This window comes from Erinaceus europaeus, chromosome 1 (assembly GCF_950295315.1).
Source record: "Erinaceus europaeus chromosome 1, mEriEur2.1, whole genome shotgun sequence".
Taxonomy (NCBI): Eukaryota; Metazoa; Chordata; class Mammalia; order Eulipotyphla; family Erinaceidae; genus Erinaceus; species Erinaceus europaeus.
In genome coordinates this window covers 90,156,609-90,181,257 of record NC_080162.1, presented here as the reverse complement: position 1 = coordinate 90,181,257, position 24,649 = coordinate 90,156,609, and the positions used below count along the sequence as shown (strand labels likewise).

Sequence of the window (24,649 nt, the reverse complement as noted above, 5' to 3'; positions counted from 1 at the left end):
CATCTGTCCAGGGAAGTCAGGATGGCTTCATGGTAGTATCTGCAACTTGGTGGCTGAAAAGCATTAAGATATAAAGCAGGAAAAACTGTTTAGTAATCAGGAACCTAATTGTTAGAATAGAGCAGATGGAACTAAGAATCTTCATGCTGGAAAGAGTTAGGAAGTCTCTTTTAGGTATATTTCAAGGAGCCCATGACTTTAGAAATTTTTGCCTAACATGCAGGTAGGCTGAAAGTATTGTCTGTGAAGACATTGTCAAGAGTTGAGAATAGGACTAGAAAGCTATATTACGGCAAAGAGTAGATCCCAAATATGAGGAAAATATATAAATATCACTAACTGTAACCCCATTGATCTGATCTAGGGCCCATATCTATTTATATTTAGTACAAGAGCCTCTGTAACCTCTGTTTCCCTGTCAGTCTGATCTTGCAGTCCATGTCACAGCTAGGAACATTCTAGGCTGCACTCTGTTCAGGACCAGTTTTCCTCAAGTGGTAGCGCAGGTTGTCTTAGTTTCCCTTAGGAGAGTGGGGCAGTTTCTACCATTGCTCTTCTGTATTGAGAACAAGGTTCTGTAGTGATCAGTGATGGTGGAAAGAGGGATCTCTTAAGAGGTCTACATCCATATTTATGTGGGAATCTAAGGATTCCCTGACTAGAGCAATAGGGTGGCCTGGTAGTAAAGTGTGCCTATCTCTTGTCCTTATCCAGCTTTTGTGGTCTCCTTTATCTAAGAAGTTTAGACTTAAAGTGATTGAGGGAAGTGAAGTAGAGGGTAGGAGAGGAGGATTTCTCTAGGCCTAAGAAAATATTTGATTACGTACACACACACACACACACACACACACACACACACACACACACACACACACAGAGTTTGTGTAATAGAAATTTGAAAGTGGGTAAGATGTGGTAACCCCTTTGCAACCACCTGGAAAAGATGGAAATTGCCGAGATGACAATTCTTGGTATCTTTGTGTCTCTGAATTGATCTTGGAACTGCTTTTCTCTGACTTTCTTGATAATTGAGCACTTAAAAAAAAAAAAAAAAAAAAAAGCTCTATTCCATAAGTCACTACTAGACAGGTATTCTGCTACTCTGCTACTTGAAGCCAAAAGAATTCTCATGGAAGCAAACCAAACTGCCAGAGTGCAAAGGCAGACTCAGCCATTTGTCTGCTGTGTTTTTTGGGGAAGCCACTTCCCCTGAGTCCTCATTTAACTATATGAAAACACAGCAGCTCCATGTGCTTTGTTTTGTTCAGAACAGGATTTTAGAGGCCTGAATCAGTTAAGTCTCTTAGCACAGATCCCTTTTGTTTTTCTTATTGGTTAACCTAGTCCCTTTGATGTCCATTTCCTCCTCCCATCCTTTCCACAACAACCATTCTGACATTTAATACGTAACATGTTGTTTAGATTCTTAAGAATGTCTGATCATTTATATATTTTAGCTTACATGATCCTGTTGTATTCTATATCTCCAATCACAACTATGCATCACAAGCTCATATATATATTAAAAGCAGCACAGGGCACAATGGTGTAAACCTATCACCCTTTGCCTCCTTCCTTTACTGCTGATCAAGTGTTCCCTCATAGACTGGTGTTAGAATTCCTTTGGCATTTATATACAGGAGCAAAATTGCCAGGTCACAGGTATACACACAGTGAATTGAATTTATCAACAAGAGAGGGCTATGTCCAGAGGAGAAGCAATTACAGAAGCCAGAACTCCCACCTTCTGCATCTCATAAAGAATTTTGGTTTATACTCACAGAGGGGGAGAAATGTTAGGGGAAGATGAATAGAAAGCTCTGAAACCAATTCCATCAGGAGCCAGATAGAATAAAAGAGGAAAGACATTCATAAGTAGTTATAAGTTTAGGGGTGACTTAGAAAGGAAGAGAAGGCAGGACCATTGAAAAAAATGGGCAGAAATATAGACAGACGGATAGATGAGAGTTATAGAAATAATAGTCAATTCTTATCTACAGAAACTACAGAACCACTATAGTTTCCAATGGAAGGAATGGGGACACAAAACTCTGGTGGGAATGGTGTGGAATTATACCTGTTATCTTGTAATTTTGTAAACTAATACTAAAACACCAAAAAAAGAAAGAGAGAAATGAAGGAAGAAAGGAAGGGAGAGAGGGAGGGAGGGAGGAAGGAGACGGCTGGCAAGATAGCTAGTTTACTTTGTTATGAACACAACCTAGGGCTGAGCCAGTTTCCCACCACACTGAAAGAAGCTTCAGTGCTTGTGGCTTCTTTCTGTCTCTCTTGTCTCTGTTCCTATCAGAAAAAGTTGCCCTGGAGTGGTAAAGCTCCAGTAACAACCAAAAGTATTAATCAATTAATAACTAATGAGAGGAAGAGAGAAAACCTGAGCACTACTCTGTAACAGTGTTGCTTCTAAGTCCTTCCTGGAACACTGCTTTTGTTTAAAAAGGAAAATTGGCCCCAGATCAAATCAATGGGATTTACAGTCAACAATATTTATACACCTTTCCCATATTTGGGAGCTGCTCTCTTCCCTGATCCAGCTTTCTAGCCATTTTTCCAGCCATGATATCATTTCCCCAAACAATAACTTGGACCCACTTGCATATCACGTCAGGCTCTGAAAAAAACTAGTATAGTCGTAGGCCCTTTGGAACATACCTAAAATAGACCTACTGGCTTTTTCCAAATCAGAGACCTCAAATCTTCATCTGCAATATTCCAGCCTTTAGGTTCATGACTATTCAACAATTTGTACAGCTTTATATGTCAACTCTCTTTTCAGCCACCAGATTCCAGATGCTAGCATGATGCCAATCAGACCTCCCTGGGCAGACGACCCCACCAATGTGTCCTGGAGCCCCACTTCCCCAGAGCCTTGCCCCTCTAGGGAGAGAGACAGGCTGGGAGTATGGATCAACCCACCAACACCCATATCCAGTGGAGAAGCAATCACAGAAGCCAGATCTCCCAGCTTCTGCACCCCATAATGACCCTGGGTCCATACTTCCAGAGGGAGAAAGAATAGGAAAGCTATCAGGGGAGGGGATGGGATATGGAGTTCTGGTGGTGGGAACTGTGTAGAAGTGTACCCCTCTTATCCTATGTTTTTGTCAGTGTTTCCTTTTTATAAATAAAATTTTTTTAAAAAAGGAAAACTGAAGCTAAGTAGCACTTTCATCTTATGATTCTCAATAAAAATATTTTACATCAAACCCTAGAACATATCCCATCTACACATATTTCATAAGACATTTAAATACATGTCTCTAACTTAAAATATATTTTGCATACCACTATAATAACAAGAGGAATGTTATATACACAACAAAAAAACGCTGGGTAAAGAGAGCTAAGAGACATTGTCACCAACTAAACTTTTGTCCTTGTCTCACTAAAAACACTTGACAAATAATAATGTATATTATATAGTTCAAAGCTATTGTTAATGGTACACCCATGTACTTGAGGTATGCATGACACAACTAAGGAGAGAGACTGGCCCTGATGTATTTAAGTTATGCAGTTCTGTCTGTAGCATGTCATATGTACATAGGAAGTTCTCAAGAACAATAAACAGCAAATAATGTCATTTAATAATAATAATCACAGCCCTTTTATTTATTTAGGTCTGTTCTCTTATTTGTATATTTCCTTCAAATTTACTTTGAAGTAAACAGCTTTACTGTGTCTGTCAAACACATTCTCCTAACCAACCATGGACCTCTTTCTTCCTCTCAGGCGTACTTCATCTAATTTTTTTAGCACTGGTGTAGCCTTTTTGGAGGAGGTGGAATAGCTCTTCAGAAAGGCTTCAAACACAGTCTCGGTGTTGGGATGGGTACTGAGGAAAGCTTTCTCTAGTACATAGAGGTCAACTCCCTTATCTTCCGGAAGTGACGAGATGAAACTCAGTCCAAAGTCTATGAGCACGATGTTCAGCTGATCCAGAGGGGGTTTCAGGAGCATGTTTGAGGTGGTGAGGTCACCATGAATAAGGTCCTGGTCATGCATTCGAGCCAAAACCTGTCCAACTGTCTTGGCTAAACTGAAGAGACTTTGAGGAGTTTTTTCAGTCTCCATAGTGGACTGAATATAATCTCGGACAGTCACAGAGTCTTCAATTTCTTCCATGTATAAGCAGTTGGAAGCATAGTCCACAAAGAAGACAACCGGGGCAGAAATTCCTGCAATTAAGACATAAACTATTATGTTTCTTTTCTTGTTGTCACTGTGGCTTTAGCACTCCAAGTTGATTTTCTTTTTTCCACAGATAGAAAGGCAGAAAGAGGTTGAGACAAAAAGGTTTCATATAACAAAGCTTTCCTCAGTATGGTGGAGGGTTCAAACCTGAGTTATGCTTATGACAAAGCAAGAGTACATTACAGAAGTTAGCCCACCTATATTTTTTTAAGTGGAAGCTTAGCTTTCAAAAATTAAGCCAGTTATTTGGTATTACCAAAGCTCCCTTTTCCTTTCCACCCTATATTTGTGCCTTCATTTGTTCTACTTTTTCCCTTAGAAAAGAGGGGGGGAAAATTCCAAAAGCAAATAACACTGGCAGCTAGGAAAGTAAAGTGGCCAGAGTGCTTGATTTATGCACATAAAGCCCGAGTTCAATCCTCAGCCATTACAAGTGCCAGAGTGATCAGAGTGACACTTTAATTCTCTTGTTAATAAAATAAATACTTGGGGGTTGGGCGGTGGCGCAGTGGGTTAAGCACATGTGGTGCAAAGCGCAAGGACCAGCGTAAGGATCCTGGTTCAAGCCTGGCTCCCCACCTGCAGGGGAGTGGCTTCACAGGTGGTGAAGTAGGTCTGCAGGTGTCTGTCTTTCTCTCCCCCTCTCTGTCTTCCCCTCCTCTCTCCATTTCTCTCTGTCCTATCCAACAACGAACGACATCAACAATGGCAATAATAATAACCACAATGAGGCTACAACAACAAGGGCAACAAGGGGGGGAAATGGCCTCCAGGAGCAGTGGATTCATGGTGCAGGCACCGAGCCCAGCAATGACCCTGGAGGAAAAAAAAAATGAAAATTAAAAAATTAAAAAAAAAAATACTTGTTCTCCCCACCCCTCAGCACTGCTCAGCTCTGGCTTATGGTGGTACAGGGAATTGAACCTGGGACTTTGGAGCCTCACACATGACAGTCTCTTTGCATAACTACTATGCTATCTACCCTACCCAACAATTACCTATTTTAAAAGCTAAGAAAATAAGCAGTTTCATCACCAATTTCTATTTGACAAGAACCTCACAGAGGTCAAGCAGTATGTTGTTCTGTTCTCAAGCTTCTGCAACATCTGTGTATATACAGTTGTGTGTATACAACAAAGTAATTATCCAGGTTCTCAGGGGAGACCCCTACACTCACTCCCAGGGATCTCTCCTCTGCATCGTTCTATTCTCTATACAGATTCAAGCAATTTTTACTTGTCCTGAACTCTTACCTTTATATTTGTGGTTTTCAAAATTAGGTCTTTATTTGGAATTTGTTATATATTTGGTGTGAACCAGGATTCAGGATTTAGTTTCCTTCTTATTACATGTTATTTTATTATGATTATTTTTAATAGCCACCAGGGTTATCACTGGGCTTGGTGGCTACATGATAAATCCACAGCTCATGCTAGCCATTCTTCTCCTTCTTCTGACAAAGACAGAGGGAAGTTGAGAGGAAAACAGGAGCTAGAGAAAGAGAGGCACCTGCAGCACTATATGCTTATGAAGCTTCTTGCCTGTAGGTGGGAATGGGGGCTTGAACCTTGCCCCTCATGCACGGTAATGAGTGTTCTTTACCAGGTGTGCCACCTCAAGGTCCATGGTCCTTAGGAGCCAATTTTTGTAATCCACGAAACAACATGTACTTGTTCCATTATGTGGGGTGTCTCCTGTACCATATGTGACATTCTCATTTAGAGTGGCCAGGGAGGTGGCACAGTGGTAAAAGGTTCAGACCTGAGATCGTAAAGGCTGAAGTTTTATGACTTGCTGACAAGCTAGTAATGAAGTAACAGAGAGCCCAGCTCCTGGGTAAACACCTATAACTACTCCTGCTACTTAAAAGTGCTGAAGGAATAATAAACCAGGACGGTACAAACCGGGAAACCGCATCTTAATGCAGTTAAAAACATGCTTAAAGTGGGGGTCGCGAAGCGCAAGGACTGGTGCAGGGATCCCGGTTCAAGTCACTTCACAAGCGGTGAAGCAGGTCTATCTTTCCCCCCTCTGTCTTCCCCTCCTCCCTTCACTTCTCTGTCCTATCCAACAACAATGGCATCAGTAACAACGATAATAATAACCACAAGAATTAAAAAAAGAAACAAGGGCAACAAAAGGGGGAAAAAGTAGCCTCCCGGCGCAGTGGATTCCATCTGGTGGTGCACCCGTCCCCAGCAATAACCCCGGAGGAAAGAAAAAATGCTCAAAATGAAGTGAAGCAATAGAGCTGGTGGGGTGGGGTGGGCGGACAGACTCCAGGACAGAAATGCTTCTCCCCACAAAGTCAAGCTGCTTAAATGTGAATGTGGATACACGTGTTACAGCTCTCAAGGACCTGGGTTCAAGCCCCCGTCCCACCAGCAGGGAGAAGCTGCATAAGCGGTGAAGCAGAACTGCAGGTCTCCTGAACTCGCTCACGCTCTAGGTCACCACCTCTCGCAATTTCTGTCTCTATCCACAAATGAAAAAAGAATGAATGAGTGGGAGGCATGAAAGAATTCCTTAAGGGGAAGCTGTTGGGGGACAGGAGGTACCTGGAGGTGCCGCCCAGAAAATGGGAGTGGTGACAGGTGTGGCTTGGAGAGGTGGAGGCGGGGCTGGGGACAGCATGCTTTCCCATCAGTTCTTTTTCTTTAAGATTTATGAGAAAGATAGGAGGGAGAGAGAGAGAGAGAGAGAGAGAGAAAGAAACAGACATCACTCTGGTACATATGCTGCCAGGGACCAAACTCAGGGCCTCATGCTTGAGAGTCCAATGCTTTGTCCACTGTGCCACCTCCCGCACCACCCTCAATTCTTTCTTTTTTCTTTTTACCGGAGCACTGCTCAGCTCTGGCTTATGGTGGTGCGGGGGGAATTAACCTGGGACTCCGGAGCCTCAGGCTTGAGAGTCTCTTTGCATAACCACTGTGCTGGATTAGCACAGTCAACGGCCAAGCCTTTCCTGCTACGAGACAAGTTCTCAAGATTTTCCCGCACAGTCATCACCGCCCAGCTATCATCCACATTGGTCTCCAGCTCCCACTGATTCTGTGCTCGGAGAAACTAAGATGGAACTTTCAGAAAGCTAACTGGTGTCTGTTCAGTGATCTTACCAACAAATCTATTCCTGCAATTCCAATTAACTCTATCCCCTCTGAAGATTCCTACAGGCGCTTCCGCCAAGCCATCTTCAAAGCAGCTTCCCAAGCCATTCCTCATGGGAGACGTGCTAACTATACGCCTTGTCTTGATGCTGAATGGGAGCAACTACTAAAGCAGTATGATGAGTCGGGCGACCCAGATGTGGCTGACCATCTCATTGCCTCCCTGGATGCAGCACGCCAAGCCCGCTGGCAACAACTCACGGAAAGGCTCCCACTCAAGTAGGAAGGCCTGGAAGCTTCTTCATAGTCTGGGTGCCGGTAGCCAACCCTCTCCCGTCTCCCATCCTCCGGTATCTCCAAACTCAGTGGCCAGTCACCTAACTCAAGTTGGACGTGCTAAGATCGACCCAGTCTGGAAAAGAGAAATTTCCCATGAGTGGTCATCCCACTTCCGTTTATCTTGTCCATCTCCAAAACTCTCTCCCTTTACACTGTCTGAACTGGAAGACACTTTGAAGAGGGTTAAACCGGGAACGGCTGCTGGCTATGATAACATCACCCCAGAACTCATTCTTAACTTGGGCCCCGCGGCAAAGAAGTGGCTCACTACATTCCTGTCCCACATCTTGGAATCCGAATCTATGCCCAAAATTTGGCGTCATGCGAAGATTATAGCGGTTTTGAAACCAAAGAAAGACCCAACACTGGCCACCAGCTATAGACCAATTTCTCTCCTCTCCATGTGTTACAAACTCCTTGAGAGGCTGTTTCTGTCACGTTTTTCTCCTCTTACAGAGAAATTCCTATCACCCGCCCAAGCTGGTTTCAAGTCCTGGCCCTCTCAACTTACACTGAAAATGGATTCCAGAAGAATTTAAAGACTGGCACTGTCTTTGTTGATCTCACAGCAGCCTATGACACGGTCAGGCACCATGGTCTCCTAGTCAAGATCTCAAGATGCCTGCCTCCATGGGTGGCCAACACTATATCGTTTCTTCTCCAAAACAGAAGATTCAGGGTGCATCTGGGTGACAAGTCTAGCAGACGGAGACTTGTCTCAAGTGGCCTCCCCCAGGGCTCTGTTCTGGCTCCTATGCTATTTAATATTTACATCAATGACCTCCCAGAAACTTCTTCAAGGAAGTTCATCTACGCCGATGACATCTGCTGTGCAACTCAGGCATCCAAGTTTGACATCCTTGAGGAAACACTCACGAAAGACATGTCTCTGATATCTGATTACTGTAAAAAATGGCGACTAATCCCTAGCACTGCAAAAATGGTATCATCTGTTTTCCATCTACACCATGCCTCGGCCTCACGTGAGCTTAATGTGCAGCTTGGCGATATGAGAATCCGGCATGAAGCCCAGCCAGTCTATCTTGGCGTTACTCTCGATCGCACTCTGTCATTTCACGAACATCTCATAAAAACTGCAGCAAAGGTGGGCGCGAGGAATCACATCATTGCAAGACTAGCCAGCTCCTCATGGGGCGCGAGCGCTTCCACACTATGATCATCATCTCTGGCATTATGCTATTCCACTGCAGAATACTGTGCCCCAGTATGGTTCCGTAGCCCCCATGCCCACTTGGTCGATTCCAAATTATATTCCTCCATGAGGATAATTTCTGGAACCATCCATTCCACCCCAGTTCCATGGCTGCCAGTTCTTAGCAACATCGCCCCTCCAGATATTCGTCGGGATGCGGCATCATCTAAGTTCATTTCCCGCGTCTACGCTCGACCTGACCTGCCAATATACGCGGATATCTTTGCCCACCCTGTCCAACGCTTGACGTCTCGTCACCCAACCTGGTCCCCTACACCTACACTGAACTTCTCTGTTCCAGACTCTTGGAAACAGAGTTGGCAGTCAGCTGAGGTCAAGAACAAACACCTCATCACAGACCCCTGCAAGCGTCAACCCGGCTTTGACCTAGCACGTTATGATATTGGGCCCTCCTCAATCGCAATCGAACAGGCCATGGCCGGTGCACCGCTATGTTCCATCGCTGGGGAGCCAGAGACGACCCGAACTGCCCCTGCGGCTACAGACAGACTATGACCCTAGTCAACGACTGCCACCTCTCTAGATTTCAAAGGAGGGGGGGAGGGGGAGGGGGAGGGGGAGGGGGAGGAGAAGAAGAAGACCACTGTGTTATCTACCCGCCTTTCTCAGCTCTCTGCTGAGACGATGCGTGAGGAGCCTTTTAAATGTCGGGAAACAACGCGCCCCCTGCCCCCCAACACCAGCCCTGCAGGAGGGGAGCCCCCCGCGCCCACCCGAGCCCCGACCTGCACGGCGGCAGCGGAGCAGCGCCCGGGCCTCCTGCACCGTCCGCCGCCGGCCGAGCCGCGCCTCCAGCGCCGGGTGCCGGTAGCCCTTGGGGAAGCGGTGCTTCACCACGGCCGCGCGGCCCTGGAAGCTGCCGCGAAACACTCGAGCCTCGGCGCCCTGCTTCACCAGCGCCAGGCCGCTCAAGAGGCGGTGGCTGCGCTCCCGCGCCGCGGCCAGAGCCTCGTCTCCCAGCGGCTCCGCGTTCTCCTCCGCCGCGCCCGCGCCGGGCGTCGCCATGATTGAGCTTCCGCGCCGGCGCTCGGAACCCTTCGGCTCTTTCCGGAAACTGTCGGCGACGCTTCGGTTCATTCCGGAAGCCCTTGGCTCTCTTCGACAATTCTAATTAATCCGCGGCCCTTCTCGTTTTTCGACTCTTCTCGGAAAGACTTGCGGCCCCGCCTCCCCGCTCTCTTCGTAAACCCTCGGCAGCAGCTCTTCTTTCTCCGGAAGCTCTCGGTAATTCTCGCGGCAGTTTAGCGGCCCCGCCTCCAGGCCCTTCGGCTCTTTCCGGAAAACATCGGCTCCTCGCGCAAACTTTCTTGGAGTCTGGGCTCTTTTTAGGATTCTCGGACCTGGAGTGCGAGTAGCCCAGAAGGTCTGCAGAATGTACCACCCCTCACCCTCGCTCCTCACAGTAATTGGAATCAGTGTGAGAAACAGATGTGACTGGCATCGCCTTAGTGCTAGGACAAAGCTTCCTGCTGCCTTCCGTTGAATGCATTCTGGAGTTAAATGCTGAAAACCCATTTTAGCGGGAAGAAGAAATCATAGAGACTCAGGCTGGTGTAGATGGTTGAGGCCTCTGAAGTGGTGGGATCAGAGAGTTTTTCCAGAGGAGACAACCTAAACTGAGTTAAGAGTGATTAGCAAACGTACTGTTTGTGACTTAAAAAAAATTGTAAAGCGAATACAGACTGTAACAATTATTTTATTTTATTTTTTTAAACTATTTACTTAGAGATGGAATGAAGGAGAGGGCACCAGAACATCTCTATGACACTTGCAGTTCCCGTGGTGAACTCACTTCCTCAGTCTTGAAAGTCCAATGCTATATCTACTGCACAACATCCGAGGCCGAAGGCTATACCAATGCTCACTGTACAGAATTGTGAACACAGGTGAAAGAAACACTGCCTGTCCCATCATCGATGGATGCATCAACCGCAACCCAGCTTCCAGATTGTGTGTGTGTGTGTGTGTGTGTGTGTGTGTGTGTGTGTGTGTGGAGTGGATTGGGGGCGGGGAGGGTTCCCTCTAGAAAGTAGAGCTTTCTTCTTTGGTATGATTTGTTAAGTGATTTTGCACGTCAGGGAACATTAAAAATATTCCATATAAATTAATAGCATTGCCTCACACTCAAAATAGCCTACCAAATAGTGTCAGATAGAAACATTAAAAATATTCCATATAAATTAATAGCATTGCCTCACACTCAAAATAGCCTACCAAATAGTGTCAGATAGAAACATTCTACTTTCGGGAGTCGGGAGGTAGCGCAGCGGGTTAAGCACACTTGACGCAAAGCTCAAGGACCTGTGTAAGAATCCTGTAAGAGCCCCCGGCTCCCCACCTGTAGGGGAGTCCCTTCACAGGCGGTGAAGCAGGTCTACAGGTGTCTATCTTTCTCTCCCCCCTCTGCCTTCCCCTCCCCTCTCCATTTCTCTCTGTCCTATCCAACAACGAGACATCACTAACAACAACAATAACTACAACAACAATAAAAAGACAAGGGCAACAAAAGGGAAAATAAATAAATAGAATTTAAAAAAAAAAAAGAAATATTCTACTTTCACACAGTTTGGGAAGCATATACATGCTCTTTCACACATTCCCAAGGGAAGCCATTTTTGAGGGTATCTACCACAGTACCTGCTCTTTTTCCTTTGAGACAGCAATGAAGAGGAATTCTCTATTCTCTAGGAGAGAACTACCAAGGCAGGTATTCAAGTCTCTTCATGACTTAATAATGTAAGCCACAGAGATCAAAGAACTTCAGAGAGCTCATGCTCCTTTCCATCTTAACAAGTGTACAGGTGATCTCACAGGTCTTGCTGTCACAGTTCTGGTGGCAAGTTCAGATATTCACAGATGCAGGGAGAGTTGTCATTCAGTAATAACCAAGAGGCTTCTTTGGGCTCTTCTTTATGCCAGAAAACCAGTAGATCCTGATGGAAAAGAGCCTGGTTTTCTTATAACTGGCTCAACTATTTGCTAACTTGTATCCTTGAACACTGTATAGTCACTTGCTTGTTTATTATGCAGGCAAATTACGTATCTCCTTTTGTTTTAGTTTCTTCATTCATAAGATAGAGGCAAATTGTCATAGTCCCAATTTCATTAGTTAGTTGTGACAATTACTAGTGTACTAATACAGGTAAAGTGCTTAAGTATATAATGATTGCTTAACAGTTTGAACAGTTGCTTTAGTTATTATCACTGTATAACAGTTTACCCCCAAACATTCACACCTTAAAAAAAAAAAAGTCAGTTATGTTCATGGGATTTGTGAGTCAAAAATCCAAACTGGAAATGCTGAGGATAACTTGTGATTCATGATAATCTGTTTCATGATGTTCAGGACCTCAGCTGAAAAGATGTGAAGTCTGGAAGCTGAAATTATCTAGAGGCTCATATCAGAGTCAGTGTTGGGACTCAGAGGCTAGGCACAACACTTAAGTGTTCACAAGACTTCTGTGTGCTACCTGAACTTCCTTATAGCTTGGTGACCTCTGACTATACTTCTCACATAGAGACTTGGTGCTATAGGTACCAGCGTTTCAAAATCACAGCTTCAGATGTCATAACATGCCTTATCTGTGTACCCTATTGGTCATAGCAGCCACAAACCCATCTAAATTTCATGGGAGGGGACAAAGGATTTTAGAGTCATGTTTTCAAGCTGTTTTCATTTTTATTTTTAAAGCTATGCAAATTTTGCCTATATTATCTCCTTTGCCATGTTTCCTACTGGTGGCTGTGACATATAGTACTGTCAGTGTGAGGTATGACTGTTAACCCATGTGAGTGAATGTGCCTATGTGTGAATAAGCTCTGAGAGTTTGGATGAGTTTATGCCCACAGAGCGCTGATACTGTGGCTCTGCTTGAGGGTGAGAATTAGCTGGGTATCCTTACTCTGGCTCCTTTCCAGTTCTGATTTCAAATTACCAACTTAGTTCCTCCTGAATGCCCAATGAGTACCTTAGTCACACAGCTTAAATATAACTTTAGTTTCCCTTTCCCTGCTTCAGGCTGTTTGTCTTCTAGGCTGTACGTTCTTACAGAGCCAATCTTTGAACTGCCTACTTTTCTCCATCCCTTAGTCCAAATCAACTTTGTCTTTCATGTGGCAACAGCCTCCCAAGCAGTCCTTGCTTCTGCTCTTCTCCCTATAACCTAGAACTCTCCTCCCCCACTTTTTTTTTTTGCCACTTAAAATATGCATTCCTTACTTTTCATGGCCTTTTATTGGTTCAGTCTTTGTCAACCCCTCCCTTGGGCTCCATGCCCCTCCAACCCAACACTCCAGACACCTTGCTCCATTTCTGCCTTTCCTGTGACTCCTTCCCATACACTCCATCCCACAACGGGGCCTTGACCTTTGCTGCTGCTTCTTCCTATAGACTTAATTCTCAGTCTAGATGGCTTCTCCCTGGAGCTTCTGCCCAGACCTGGATGCCTGTCTATCCTATCACCCTACTTTCACTGTACAGACCTTAACTTTAATGTACAGTTATTACTAGCTGACAGTTCTCTGGATCATTTAGCTATTTTTTTTCTTCTTCCTCTAGTGGAAATCAAATGCCACAAGAGGGCCAGGTGCAGCAGACCTGGTTCAGTGCACATGTTGCAATGTGTGTGTGTTACAAGATTCAAAGACTCCATCCCCATCTGCAGGGGGGAAAGCTTCAAGAGTGGTGAAGTAGTGCTGTAGGTGTCTCCTTTTCTAGCTTCCCCATCATTCAATTGCTTTCTGTCTCTGCTAAATACATAAATAAGAGTCACAATACTGAAATCTGTCTTCTCGTAGTCCATGCCCAATGCCTAGCTCTGTGCTCAGTTGCTGAAAAGGGTATGTGTGAGTGTCTGGGTCTGGGGTGGGGTAGGAGCACAAAGAGAAGGGAGGGAGGGAGAGGTGGAGAGAAGGGGGAGAGGCAAAGAGAAGGGAGGGAGGGGAGGTAGAAGAAGGAGAAAGAGATTGGGGAGTCTCCATTGTGTGGAAGGATTGTACCCCAACCTCACACAACCCAGGACTGTGGAAGACCCCAGAAGGCAGCTGGCAGGGAGCCCCTGTCAAACTCAGAGCCTGGGACAACTCTCAACCCAATCTCCAGGCAACTCAGGGTAATGCGGGCCAGGCAGACGTGGCTGGGCGGCGGCTTTGCCAGAGGACCGCGAGGGAGGGACTGAGCCGGCGAGAGGCGGGTCTCAAAGTTTGCTGGAGGTTGTACCTCTAGTCCGGGGATGAGTACTGGCCTCCTCCGAGGACACCCACACCCACCCCCACCCCCACCCCCAGCAAGCCAAGGAGTCCTGCTAGCTCGCTATGGGTGAGTAGAGATCTGGCGGGGATCATCTTTGGGCGCCCCCACCCCCATAGTGCTCGGGTCCTCCCAGCACAGTCTCAGCCAGATACCGCTCACTGGTGCTGTGAGCCTGGGACCAGAGGCCTGGACTGGGGGGTAGGAAGGGACCCTGGACACACTTGCTTTCACATTCCTTTATGCACCTTCTTCACCCTCCCTCTACTCCCTAACCTCCCCCCCCAAAAAAAAAAACAAACAAACAAAAAAAAAAAAACGAAGACCCGAGAGAAATCAGACATAATTATTGAGTGCTTGCTCAGGGCCTCCCACCCTCTTGACAACTTTCAACCATCTACTTCCAGGCCCCAGTGGAATTGTTTTTGTTTTGCAGTTGAAGATATCGAAACCCAAACTCTGAAAGGAGTAGATTCCTTATTCAGTTAACTGAGCACTTGGGTAAGCCAAGTCCTGTTTTAGATCTGAAGGTGCTGCCCTGAGCAAAAGCAGGCAAAACCTAGGGAGGAAAACCTGATGTGAATTCAGAAGTCTGGGAGGAAGTGAAGAATTGCTTTGCTGCCACAGAGAACCAAGGTTTGTTTTCCTCTCTGGATTCAGAAGCCTTAAGGGCTCATTCAGTTTCTCACTTCTGTGGTGGACATTGGTTTAGGAGTTGAGGCCACAGTAGTCCTTGCTTTCATAAAGCTGATAGTTTGTTTAAGGAACCAGATAACCAAGTAAATGAACAAAGTCTGAGAGGATGCTAAAACTTTGTGGAATACATAAAATGAGGTAATATAGTGGAGAGTGAGCGGGTAGGCAGGTTCTTAGGTAAATAGCCTCTTCTTGCAATAGGAGGCTTTGGAGCTAGTAAGACCTAGGAGAACTGCAGGGCTCTCAGGTGGCAGAAGAGCAAGTGCAAATGCCCTGAGGATAGAATAAGCTGGTGTGGCCCAGTCTGTGTGGCTGGAGCAAGTGACAAAGGGAAAAGGTCAGAGAGGTAGGCAGGAGTCAGACAGTGCCAGGGTAAGAAGTCAAGGCTTATTCCAAAACATAGAGGTAGCAGGAGAAAGTTTCCATGGTGGGGTGGGACATAACCTGAATTTTGTTCCAGAAATTCACTGTGTGCTGTTCTGTAGGGGAACAGAATAGTTATTTTGTTTTTAAGGGCATATGAAATACATTACTACCCTCTCTATTTGCAAAGACTGAGTTTGGAGTATTGCATCAAAGTAAAAAACTCTGGGTGGGGGGTGGTGGTTAGATTTTCAGCTCCACTGTAAGGAGATAGGGGTAGGGACACAGACCCTTGGTAGCGAGAATGGCATTAATATACACTCCTATTATAGTCTTTTTAAAATTTTTATTTTTAATTTTTATTTATCAAAAGGAAACACTGACAGAAACCATAGGATAAGAAGGGTACAATTCTACACAGTTCCCACCACCAGAATTCCATATCCCATCCTCTCTGCTGATAGTTTTCCTATTCTTTATCCCTCTGGGAGTATGGACCCAAGGTCATTATGGGGTGTAGAAGGTGGAAGGTCTGGCTTCTGTAATTTCTTCCCCACTGAACATGGGTATTGACAGGTCAATCCATGCTCCTAGCCTGTCTCTCTCTTTCACTAGTGATGCAGGGTTCTGGGGAATTGGAGCTCCAGGACACATTGGTGGGGTCGTCTGCCCAGGAAAGTCTGGTTGGCATCATGGAAGCATCTGTAACCTGGTGGCTGAAAGAAGAGTTAACATATAAAGCCAAACAAATTGTTGACTAATCATGAACCTATACTCTGGAATAGTGCAGATGAAGATCTGGGGGTCTCCATTTTGTAGATAGTTAGTAGGACTATTTTAGTTATATTCCAAGGGGCCCATGTAGTCATGTATTTTTTTTTCTGAGCCTGAAATTTGATATGTAGGTGGGCCAACTTATAGTCTTATAAATTACTAATCAATAGGAGAGGGGAACAATAGATTGAATGTCTTGAGCTTTTTAATGCATAGACTTCAACTCTGAGTATATATTCTTTCAATCTAAGCACTTAAGGTTTCAAATTAACAAACTGACTAAATTTTAACACTGGGATTAAATTGTTAATGCATTTCTAATAATAGCTTCTTTTTTAAAATATTAAATCACCTGTAATTTTAGACCAGGGAGACTAGAAGCAACCGGTCATGTCTATATCTAAGATGCAGTTACTTATGAATAGCCTTAAATGACATAAATCATGATAAGGTCTTGTATGGTACAGTATGTCGGGCTGAGCTTCACTGATGGGAGACAGACGACCAGGGACTCATGGTTGAGCTGTAGGCAGTATCTCTTTATTCATGCAGCACAATCTATACCAAGCTAAGCTAAACTCAAGGTACTATAAAACTCACAATGCTGTCTTTATATATACTTGCCAAGTAGGGTGGAAACAGGATGTGACATAGAGAGGGTGGAGAGAAAAGTGACTGGTGAAAATCAGAGTGTGACAAGGAGAGGATCAGGGTGTGACAAGGAGGGGGTGGAGTAGTCGAGAATCCTATCACTGAACCACCAATGCCCTGGAGGGAGGGTGGTGCTTGTTAACAGTGGTTATGTAAATAGAATGCAGTGGTTATGTAAATAGAATAGTGTTAAGCAGGGGGGATTTAAACCAAATGAAAGAGAAGGGGTCTCATGCATACCAACAATTCCCCCTTTCTTTTTAACTAATGGCCATTGTGGAGTGAACAGAAACCTATATTGTACAGGTGTTTTCAAAAGAACTGGCATAAGACATGGAAAACAAAATAGGCGAGCAGCAATAACCAGTGTGATGCCAAGGGGAACATTTCTTACCTCTAAGGGCAAGGCCTAGCAGGTGAAAGGGCATTTCTTGCCTCTGGGAGTGCTTCATGCCTCTGGGGGCATCTCTTGCTTCAAAGGGCATTTCCTGCCTCTGTGGGCATCTCTTGCCTCTTGGGGCGCTTCATGCCTCTGTGGGCATAACCTAATAAGGAGGGGGAGTTTTCTACTTCTGGGACAGAGCCTGCAGGTGAGGGGACATGGTCTATAAAGTCTCAAGGCAATTGGCTGAAGTTAGTCTTTGAGAAACACAGCAGCGTGTACCAGTAAGTCCGATGGAGGTGTCAGTCCAAAGTAGCTGACCACAGAAGAAAATGCCAGAGGATGAAATGCTGCACGTCTGTCTCGATGGGGAATGTCAGCCACCAGAATTCTGCTTTTCTGTAGAGAGTGAGCTTTGGAGTCTGTGAATCTGTTTCTTCAGGTCGTGCCAGGTCTCATCATTGGTTTCCGGGGGTGTGTTGTAATCATTCCATCTTGTGGGCGATGTCAGAGAACAGGGGTCCAAATGGATTTCCAGAAATTTTCATTTGAGTAGATGCTTTTTCATGTGAAGACTTGACAGCTGAAATTCACTTACTTGTCAAACAAAACTTGTAGCAGATTAGAAGTTTACTATAATTGATAACTCCATTATAATTGGAAGTCCTTTCTAGTATGATTTTAAGGTTGTTTAAACAGTTTAAACTCAATAAAATGTGGAAAGGTAAACAGAAGAACCACGGTTAAAAGCCTCAGGCATGAGAATAATTAACAGAATCATTGCACTATCTGACCCACCCATAACTCATACTCATAGAAAGGCAACCCATGGTGGATGGGTAGCCAAGTTTACTTATCTGGACGATGGATGGGTTAGGTCCCATGTTGATTCCGGTCCATGTTTCAGGGCTTATTTCAGTCCCTGTTCAGGCGCCCAACATGGGACTGGACCTGCGCAACTCCCAGATAAGTGAAGACTTTGCCTACCTATGCACTATCGTCTTCTTTTCTACTTATGAAGAGGTTTGCCAAAGCCTCTACTGTTTCATTATGAGACAGTTTCTCTGTCTCTGGAACATTTTACTCTGGGCTACACTTCGGTTCCCTGACCGGGAACTTTGGTTTCTTATGACCAGGATCATAGAGCTTGGGAGATGCACGGAGATTTCTCCTTGGACTTTTTGGATTCCCTCTCTCATGTTTCCCAGGGAAAAGGACTACATTTTGCTCCGGGCCACAATTTGGTTCTTTATGACCGTGATCGTAGACCTTGGGATATGCATGGGGATTTCCACTGGGACTTTCTGGACTTCTTCTCACATGTTTCCCATGGAGAAGGACTACTCTAATTTGAAGAACATTCTCGAGTACCCTGGCAGTTCCCAAGTATGGAGACACGTGGTTAGTTCTACTCTCCTGATTGGATTCTTTCTTCGATGGGAAGACGCTTTTAAAAGTAGATGCCTGAAGCAATCCAGCAGGAACAGTCAGAAGCACCCTAAATGGAATTTCGAGGAGCTTTTTGGACTAGGACGCCCTCCGGGGACTCTTAATCCTACATGGTGAGATCTTGATAATCTGGTTCAAGTTGCGTTTCATAAGAGAATGATTTGAATGACTGAATTTTTGTTTGACATTGACTTAAAAAAAAAAATGCTGGGTGCAGCCATGATTTCTAGAGACATCCAGAAACAATCCAAAAAATTGTTTTTTCCCTCCTTTGATTTATTTCTCTTTTACGTCTTGACATGAATCTGAAACGTTTAATCCTGAAAACGGTATGAGTTATGGATGGGGCAGATAGTGCAATGATTCTGTTAATTATTCTCATGCCTGAGGCTTTTAACCGTGGTTCTTCTGTTTAACTTTCCACATTTTATTGAGTTTAAACTGTTTAAACAACCTTAAAATCATACTAGAAAGGACTTCCAATTATAATGGAGTTATCAATTATAGTAAACTTCTAATCTGCTACAAGTTTTGTTTGACAAGTAAGTGAATTTCAGCTGTCAAAGTCTTCACATGAAAAAGCATCTACTCAAATGGAATTCCTGGAAATCCATTTGGATCCTGTTCTCTGACATCGCCCACAAGATGAAATGACTACAACACACCCCCGGAAACCAATGATGAGACCTGGCACGACCTGAAGAAACAGATTCACAGACTCCAAAGCTCACGCTCTACAGAAAAGCAGAATTCTGGTGGCTGACATTCCCCATCGAGACAGACGTGCAGCATTTCATCCTCTGGCATTTTCTTCTGTGGTCAGCTACTTTGGACTGACACCTCCATCGGACTTACTGGTACACGCTGCTGTGTTTCTCAAAGACTAACTTCAGCCAATTGCCTTGAGACTTTATAGACCATGTCCCCTTACCTGCAGGCTCTGTCCCAGAGGTAGAAAACTCCCCCTCCTTATTAGGTTATGCCCACAGAGGCATGAAGCGCCCCAAGAGGCAAGAGATGCCCACAGAGGCAGGAAATGCCCTTTGAAGCAAGAGATGCCCCCAGAGGCATGAAGCACTCCCAGAGGCAAGAAATGCCCTTTCACCTGCTAGGCCTTGCCCTTTGAGGCAAGAAACATTCCCCTTGGCATCACACTGGTTATTGCTGCTCGCCTATTTTGTTTTCCATGTCTTATGCCAGTTCTTTTGAAAACGCCTGTACGATATAGGTTTCTGTTCACCCCACAATGGCCATTAGTTAAAAAGAAAGGGGGAATTGTTGGTGTGCATGAGACCCCTTCTCTTTCATTTGGTTTAAATCCCCCCTGCTTAACACTATTCTATTTACATAACCACTGCATTCTATTTACATAACCACTGTTAACAAGCACCACCCTCCCTCCAGGGCATTGGTTCAATCCCCACTGTTTCATGATATGTTTTTGCTCCACCCCCTCTCCTTGTCACACCCTGATCCTCTCCTTGTCACACTCTGATTTTCACCAGTCACTTTTCTCTCCACCCTCTCTATGTCACATCCTGTTTCCACCCTACTTGGCAAGTATATAAAGACAGCATTGTGAGTTTTATAGTACCTTGAGTTTAGCTTAGCTTGGTATAGATTGTGCTGTGTCCTGCATGAATAAAGAGATACTGCCTACAACCCAGCCATGAGTCCCGGGTCGTCTGTTACCCGCCCGTGAAGCCAGCCCGGTGAAAACAAGCTAACCCATCGAAAACAACACAGTAAATCCTAACCATGGGATTTTCAAAGTAAACCAAGGCAGTTAAGATGAATAAGGTAGATGGAGGGATGAAGGGAGAGACAGATGAAGAAATATGTGAGTGTATAGACGGGTGAGTGAATGGTGAATGGATGGAGAGAAAGATAGATGAAGAAAGAAGTAAATGAAGTAGATGGACAGATAGATAAGTAAGTAGAAGGAGTTGATGGATGGACAGATGGAGGGGTTGAGAGAGGATGGGGGAGGTTCAGTGGATGGATGGATGGATGGCCTGGCCAGAAAGTATAATGAATTCTGTTCATGTCACTTTTGTTTTTCAGGCCACGCCCCACCACTACTGCTCCTATGTGTTTCTGTGTCTTTTCTGGGTGGCCTGACCTTTGGTTATGAACTGACTGTCATATCAGGTGCCCTGCTGCCACTGCAGCTTGACTTTGGGCTGAGCTGCCTGGAGCAGGAGCTCCTGGTGGGTAGCCTGCTCCTGGGCGCCCTGCTTGCCTCCATGGTGGGCGGCTTCCTCATCGACCGTTATGGCAGAAAGAAAACCATCCTCGGGAGCAACTTGGTGCTGCTGGCAGGCAGCCTGAACCTGGGCCTGGCTGGCTCCTTGGCCTGGCTGATCTTGGGCCGCTCAGTAGCTGGCTTTGCAATCTCCCTTTCCTCCATGGCCTGCTGTATCTATGTGTCAGAGTTGGTGGAAGCACAGCGGAGAGGAGTGCTAGTGTCTCTTTATGAGGCTGGCATCACTGTGGGGATTCTGCTGTCTTACGCAGTCAACTACACACTGGCTGGTCACCCTTGGGGCTGGAGGCAAATGTTTGGCTGGGCTGCGGCACCTGCCCTTCTGCAATCCCTCAGCCTCCTCTTTCTCCCTGCTGATGCAGATGAGGCTGCAGCCCATAAAGACCTCATCCCCCTCCAGGGAGGTGAAGTCTCTAAACTGGACTTGACAGTGCCACGATACTCCTTTCTGGATCTCTTCAGAGCACGGGATAATATGCGCAGCCGGACCACAGTGGGGCTGGGGCTGGTGCTTTTTCAGCAGCTCACAGGGCAGCCCAACTTGCTGTGCTATGCCTCCACCATCTTCCATTCAGTCGGCTTCCAGGGGGACTCCTCAGCTGTTCTGGCCTCTGTGGGGCTTGGCACAGTGAAGGTTGTGGCCACTCTGATTGCCATGGGGTTGGTGGACCGAGCAGGCCGTAGGGCACTGCTGCTAGCTGGCTGTGCCCTCATGGCCCTGTCAGTCAGTGGCATTGGCCTTGTCAGCTTTGCCATATCCATGGACTCAGGCCCAAGTTGCCTGACCATGCCCAATTCAACCAGGTTGCCGGGCCTTCCTGGAGACTCTGCCCTGCCAAGTGGCATATCACCATCTCCACTGCCAACACCTAGCAAGAACCATGGGGAGAAAGTGTCATCAATCTCTGGGCAGAGCAAGCCTCACTCTGCAGTCTGGGCATCCACAGGCCCTCCCTTTTGGGCCCTAGGCACTGTGGCCCCCACCCGTCCTGCAGGAGAGCATGTCCTGTTGCACTGGACTGCACTGCTCTGCATGATGATATTTGTGAGTGCTTTCTCATTTGGATTTGGGCCAGGTCAGTACTTTTTTTTTTCTTGCCACACTCTGGAACCTTCTACCACTCCTAGTGAGAATCCTGAAGATCAGATCATCTTCAGAGGGACATTAGGGTGGATTGACCATGAAATTAGTAAAGTATAAGCTCCAGGGCTTCCTTGAAGATACTGTTTCCCAGGGCAGGGTCTAATTTTACATTTGTAAAAAAAGAATTTTTAAGAAAGGCCTCCAAATCATTTAGGTTTCATGTCTCGTAAAACCTGTATCTGTCCCTTGATAGTTCGTTGAAACAAGTTGACTTGAAAGGAATTTAATGAATAGAGTGATTCAATGAATACTTACTGTTCTAAAGGAATACTTTTTTTTTTTTCTTTTTGGTCAGATACTGCTCAGCTTTGGCTTATGGTGGTACGTTGGGGATTGAATCTGGGACCTCAGAAACAGGCATGACAATCTTTTGCATAACCACTATGCTATCTCCACAGTCCCCTAGTGGGTTCCTCTCTCTCTCTCTCTCTCTTTCATAAATAGAGAGAGAGAAACAAAGTATTCTGGTACACACAATACTAGGGGTTGAACTCAGAATCCCCATGCTTATCCAATGCACCACCTCCTTAAGGAATTCTTAATTACCTTGTGAGTAGGCAGATGAACAAACGATGTCAGAAGCCTGATGTTGTATTTGAGTCATATTTTTAGAGGGCTACCTGCAGCTGAACCTTGGGTTTCAGGCTCTAAGTTGCCACCACCACAGCCTTCTCTGCTTGCCTCTCCTAGTGACCTGGCTGGTTCTCAGTGAGATCTACCCTATGAAGATTCGAGGGAGGGCCTTCGCCTTCTGCAACAGCTTTAACTGGACTGCCAACCTTTTCATTAGCCTCTCCTTCCTAGACCTTATCGGTGAGTCTTCTGACTTCATTCCCTGACTTACTTCCTCTCAGATTCAGGGCAAATGCTTCAAGTCAGAACCAGGGCTTCCCTATGTGTTGAATTCTAAGTACCAGAAGCCCCAGTGCAAATCAGCTTATAAGCAAAAGAAAATGTTTATGTCTTAAGCCACTGAAGAGTAGAGAGTTGTAGTCCACTTTAAGTACAGCTGATGCAAAGGCAGTAACAAAGTTGTCAGCCAGCATTTACTGTCTTGTGGTTCTACCCCCTGAGTTTCCTTCTCCGTAATCCTGCCTTTGATGGCAAAATGGCCACTAGCAGATCTCTCCATTTTGGCTGCTCTGATATGTGGGCCCTCATAGTGGATCTGACCTGAGATTGGCTCTCCCTCACTCATAAATTCCTCACTCCCATTCCTGAACCTATCACTGTAGCTGGAATATTCTGATGCCCAGCTCTGAGGCATAAAACATCCTGAAAATAGAGTTGGGGATGGGTGGCTCCAGAAAGAAAAATTGGGATAGGGCTATCAGAAAATGGGAGTGACAAAGATAGCAGAAGGTGTGACCTGTGAAATTCCCATTTAAAATCCTAGGAGAGGCTGAAGGTTCAGTCCTATGATGTGATGGTAGTCCTATGGTAGGAGGGCAGAAACTCTGAATGAAAGGATGAGGCAAGGGTTGGGGTGGAGACTTGATAATGGGGCCCTGGCTTCTCAATTCTTTTTAGACAAGTAAATTTTCTTTTCCATAGTCCAAAGCTCCCCCTCTAAGGCAGGAGCATTTCTTTTTATTTTATTTTTTCCCATTTTTCTTTATTTGTGATTAATAGTGGGCTAAAAGATTCCAAGATTACCACATCATCAGAGTTCTATATCCCTGCTTGCTTATCTCCCAAAGATAACCACAATCGTTCTCATGAGTCTTAGAAGCAGTTTGCTTGCCTCTCTCTTTTCTTGCAAGTTTATGTGCATCAGTTCTCAAGATCCACATGAATAGAACCATCTGGTAGTTGTCTTTCATTGCTTTATTTATTTTGTTAAGCATAATCATCTCTAGTTCCATCCATTTTGTCCCAAATTGTTTTTGATTACAGAGTAGTGTTCTATGGAGCATATATACCAGAATTTCTTTAGCCAGTCATCTGTTCATGGGCATTTAGGCTGCATCTACTCTTTGATGATTGTGAATAATGAAACTGTGAACACTGGTATGTGTATGTCCCTTAGAATTTGTCCCTGAGTGTTCTTTGGATAAATGCTTAAGAGTGGTATTGCTGGATCATAAGGCAATTCCATTTTTGCTTGCTTAAGGACAGTCTTCCAAAGGAGATACACCAAAGGAGCATTTCAAATTTTCCAGAATTGTAGATTCTCTCCTACCCCCACTCCAGAAGAGGAGAGGTAGGAATACTCAGGCTTCTGTCCTGTCTCCCTAAACAGTCACAAATCAGATTGGCTGAAACACAGTTCCTTGAATGTTCAGTTCACTTAATAACCAATTCATGGGATTTCTGATTTTTTTTTTTTTTTATGGGGGAGCTGCACTTTGCTAAGACCACATCCTGCAGCTGTTCTGCTGCTGAGTTGAATTTCACTCACCTCATTCATGTTTCAGATTCCAAGTGTTTTGAGTATGCTGGAGAGGGCTTCCCTCATAAGTGCAAAGAATCCTTGCCCATGTTTGTGAATTTCTTATTTATTTATTTTTGTCATCACCAGGGCTTCATTACTCCAGATCGACTTTCTTCAGAAAGAGAGAGGCAGAGAGGCAAGAGAGCAAGAGAAAGAAACCACAGTACTGAAACTTCCTCTAATGTACTGAAGGCTGAACTTGAACCTTAGTCATTCACATGAAAACAGTGCACTATCCAGGTGAGCTAGTTTGTTGGCCCAGGTGTTGGGCTTTTCCTGCTTCCAGGAAAAAAAAAAATCTGAATTCTACTTTAAAGTACTTAGCTGAGCTGACTGCTTGCCCCTTA

The 24,649-nt window shown here is 45.1% G+C and overlaps 2 protein-coding genes and 1 long non-coding RNA gene across 16 annotated transcripts in view; 1 reads left to right on the top strand and 2 right to left on the bottom strand.

The window, feature by feature from the left end:
• Positions 1-1,665: 1,665 nt before the first annotated feature.
• The window catches only part of LOC132538203 (uncharacterized), a 481,696-nt gene continuing 458,712 nt past the window's right edge, over positions 1,666-24,649 (bottom strand). Inside the window, exon 2 of the long non-coding RNA XR_009549641.1 lies at positions 1,666-2,369. This is a non-coding gene — a long non-coding RNA (uncharacterized LOC132538203). The remainder of the gene's footprint in view (positions 2,370-24,649) is intronic.
• Positions 3,614-9,998, bottom strand: LOC103127647 (EKC/KEOPS complex subunit TP53RK). Its single transcript, XM_060190802.1, has 2 exons — positions 9,621-9,998; positions 3,614-4,196 (listed from the first exon to the last, which is right to left on the bottom strand). Exons 1-2 carry the CDS (start codon positions 9,970-9,972, stop codon positions 3,718-3,720), a joined length of 831 nt encoding a protein of 276 aa, XP_060046785.1. The 5' UTR covers positions 9,973-9,998; the 3' UTR covers positions 3,614-3,717.
• The window catches only part of SLC2A10 (solute carrier family 2 member 10), a 42,351-nt gene continuing 31,547 nt past the window's right edge, over positions 13,846-24,649 (top strand). For 4 of the 14 annotated variants that reach the window (XM_060190784.1, XM_060190780.1, XM_060190771.1 and 1 more), the window contains exons 1-4: positions 13,847-14,212; positions 20,523-21,800; positions 22,559-22,681; positions 23,987-24,071. In XM_060190784.1, coding sequence (XP_060046767.1) covers positions 14,209-14,212; positions 20,523-21,800; positions 22,559-22,681; positions 23,987-24,071 — 1,490 coding nt within the window. In that variant the 5' untranslated portion in view covers positions 13,847-14,208. Of the gene's footprint in view, positions 14,213-14,579; positions 14,780-20,522; positions 21,801-22,558; positions 22,682-23,981; positions 24,072-24,389; positions 24,543-24,649 lie in introns of all 14 variants that reach the window. The other 10 variants (XM_060190760.1, XM_060190759.1, XM_060190756.1 and 7 more) reach the window with 7 other exon arrangements.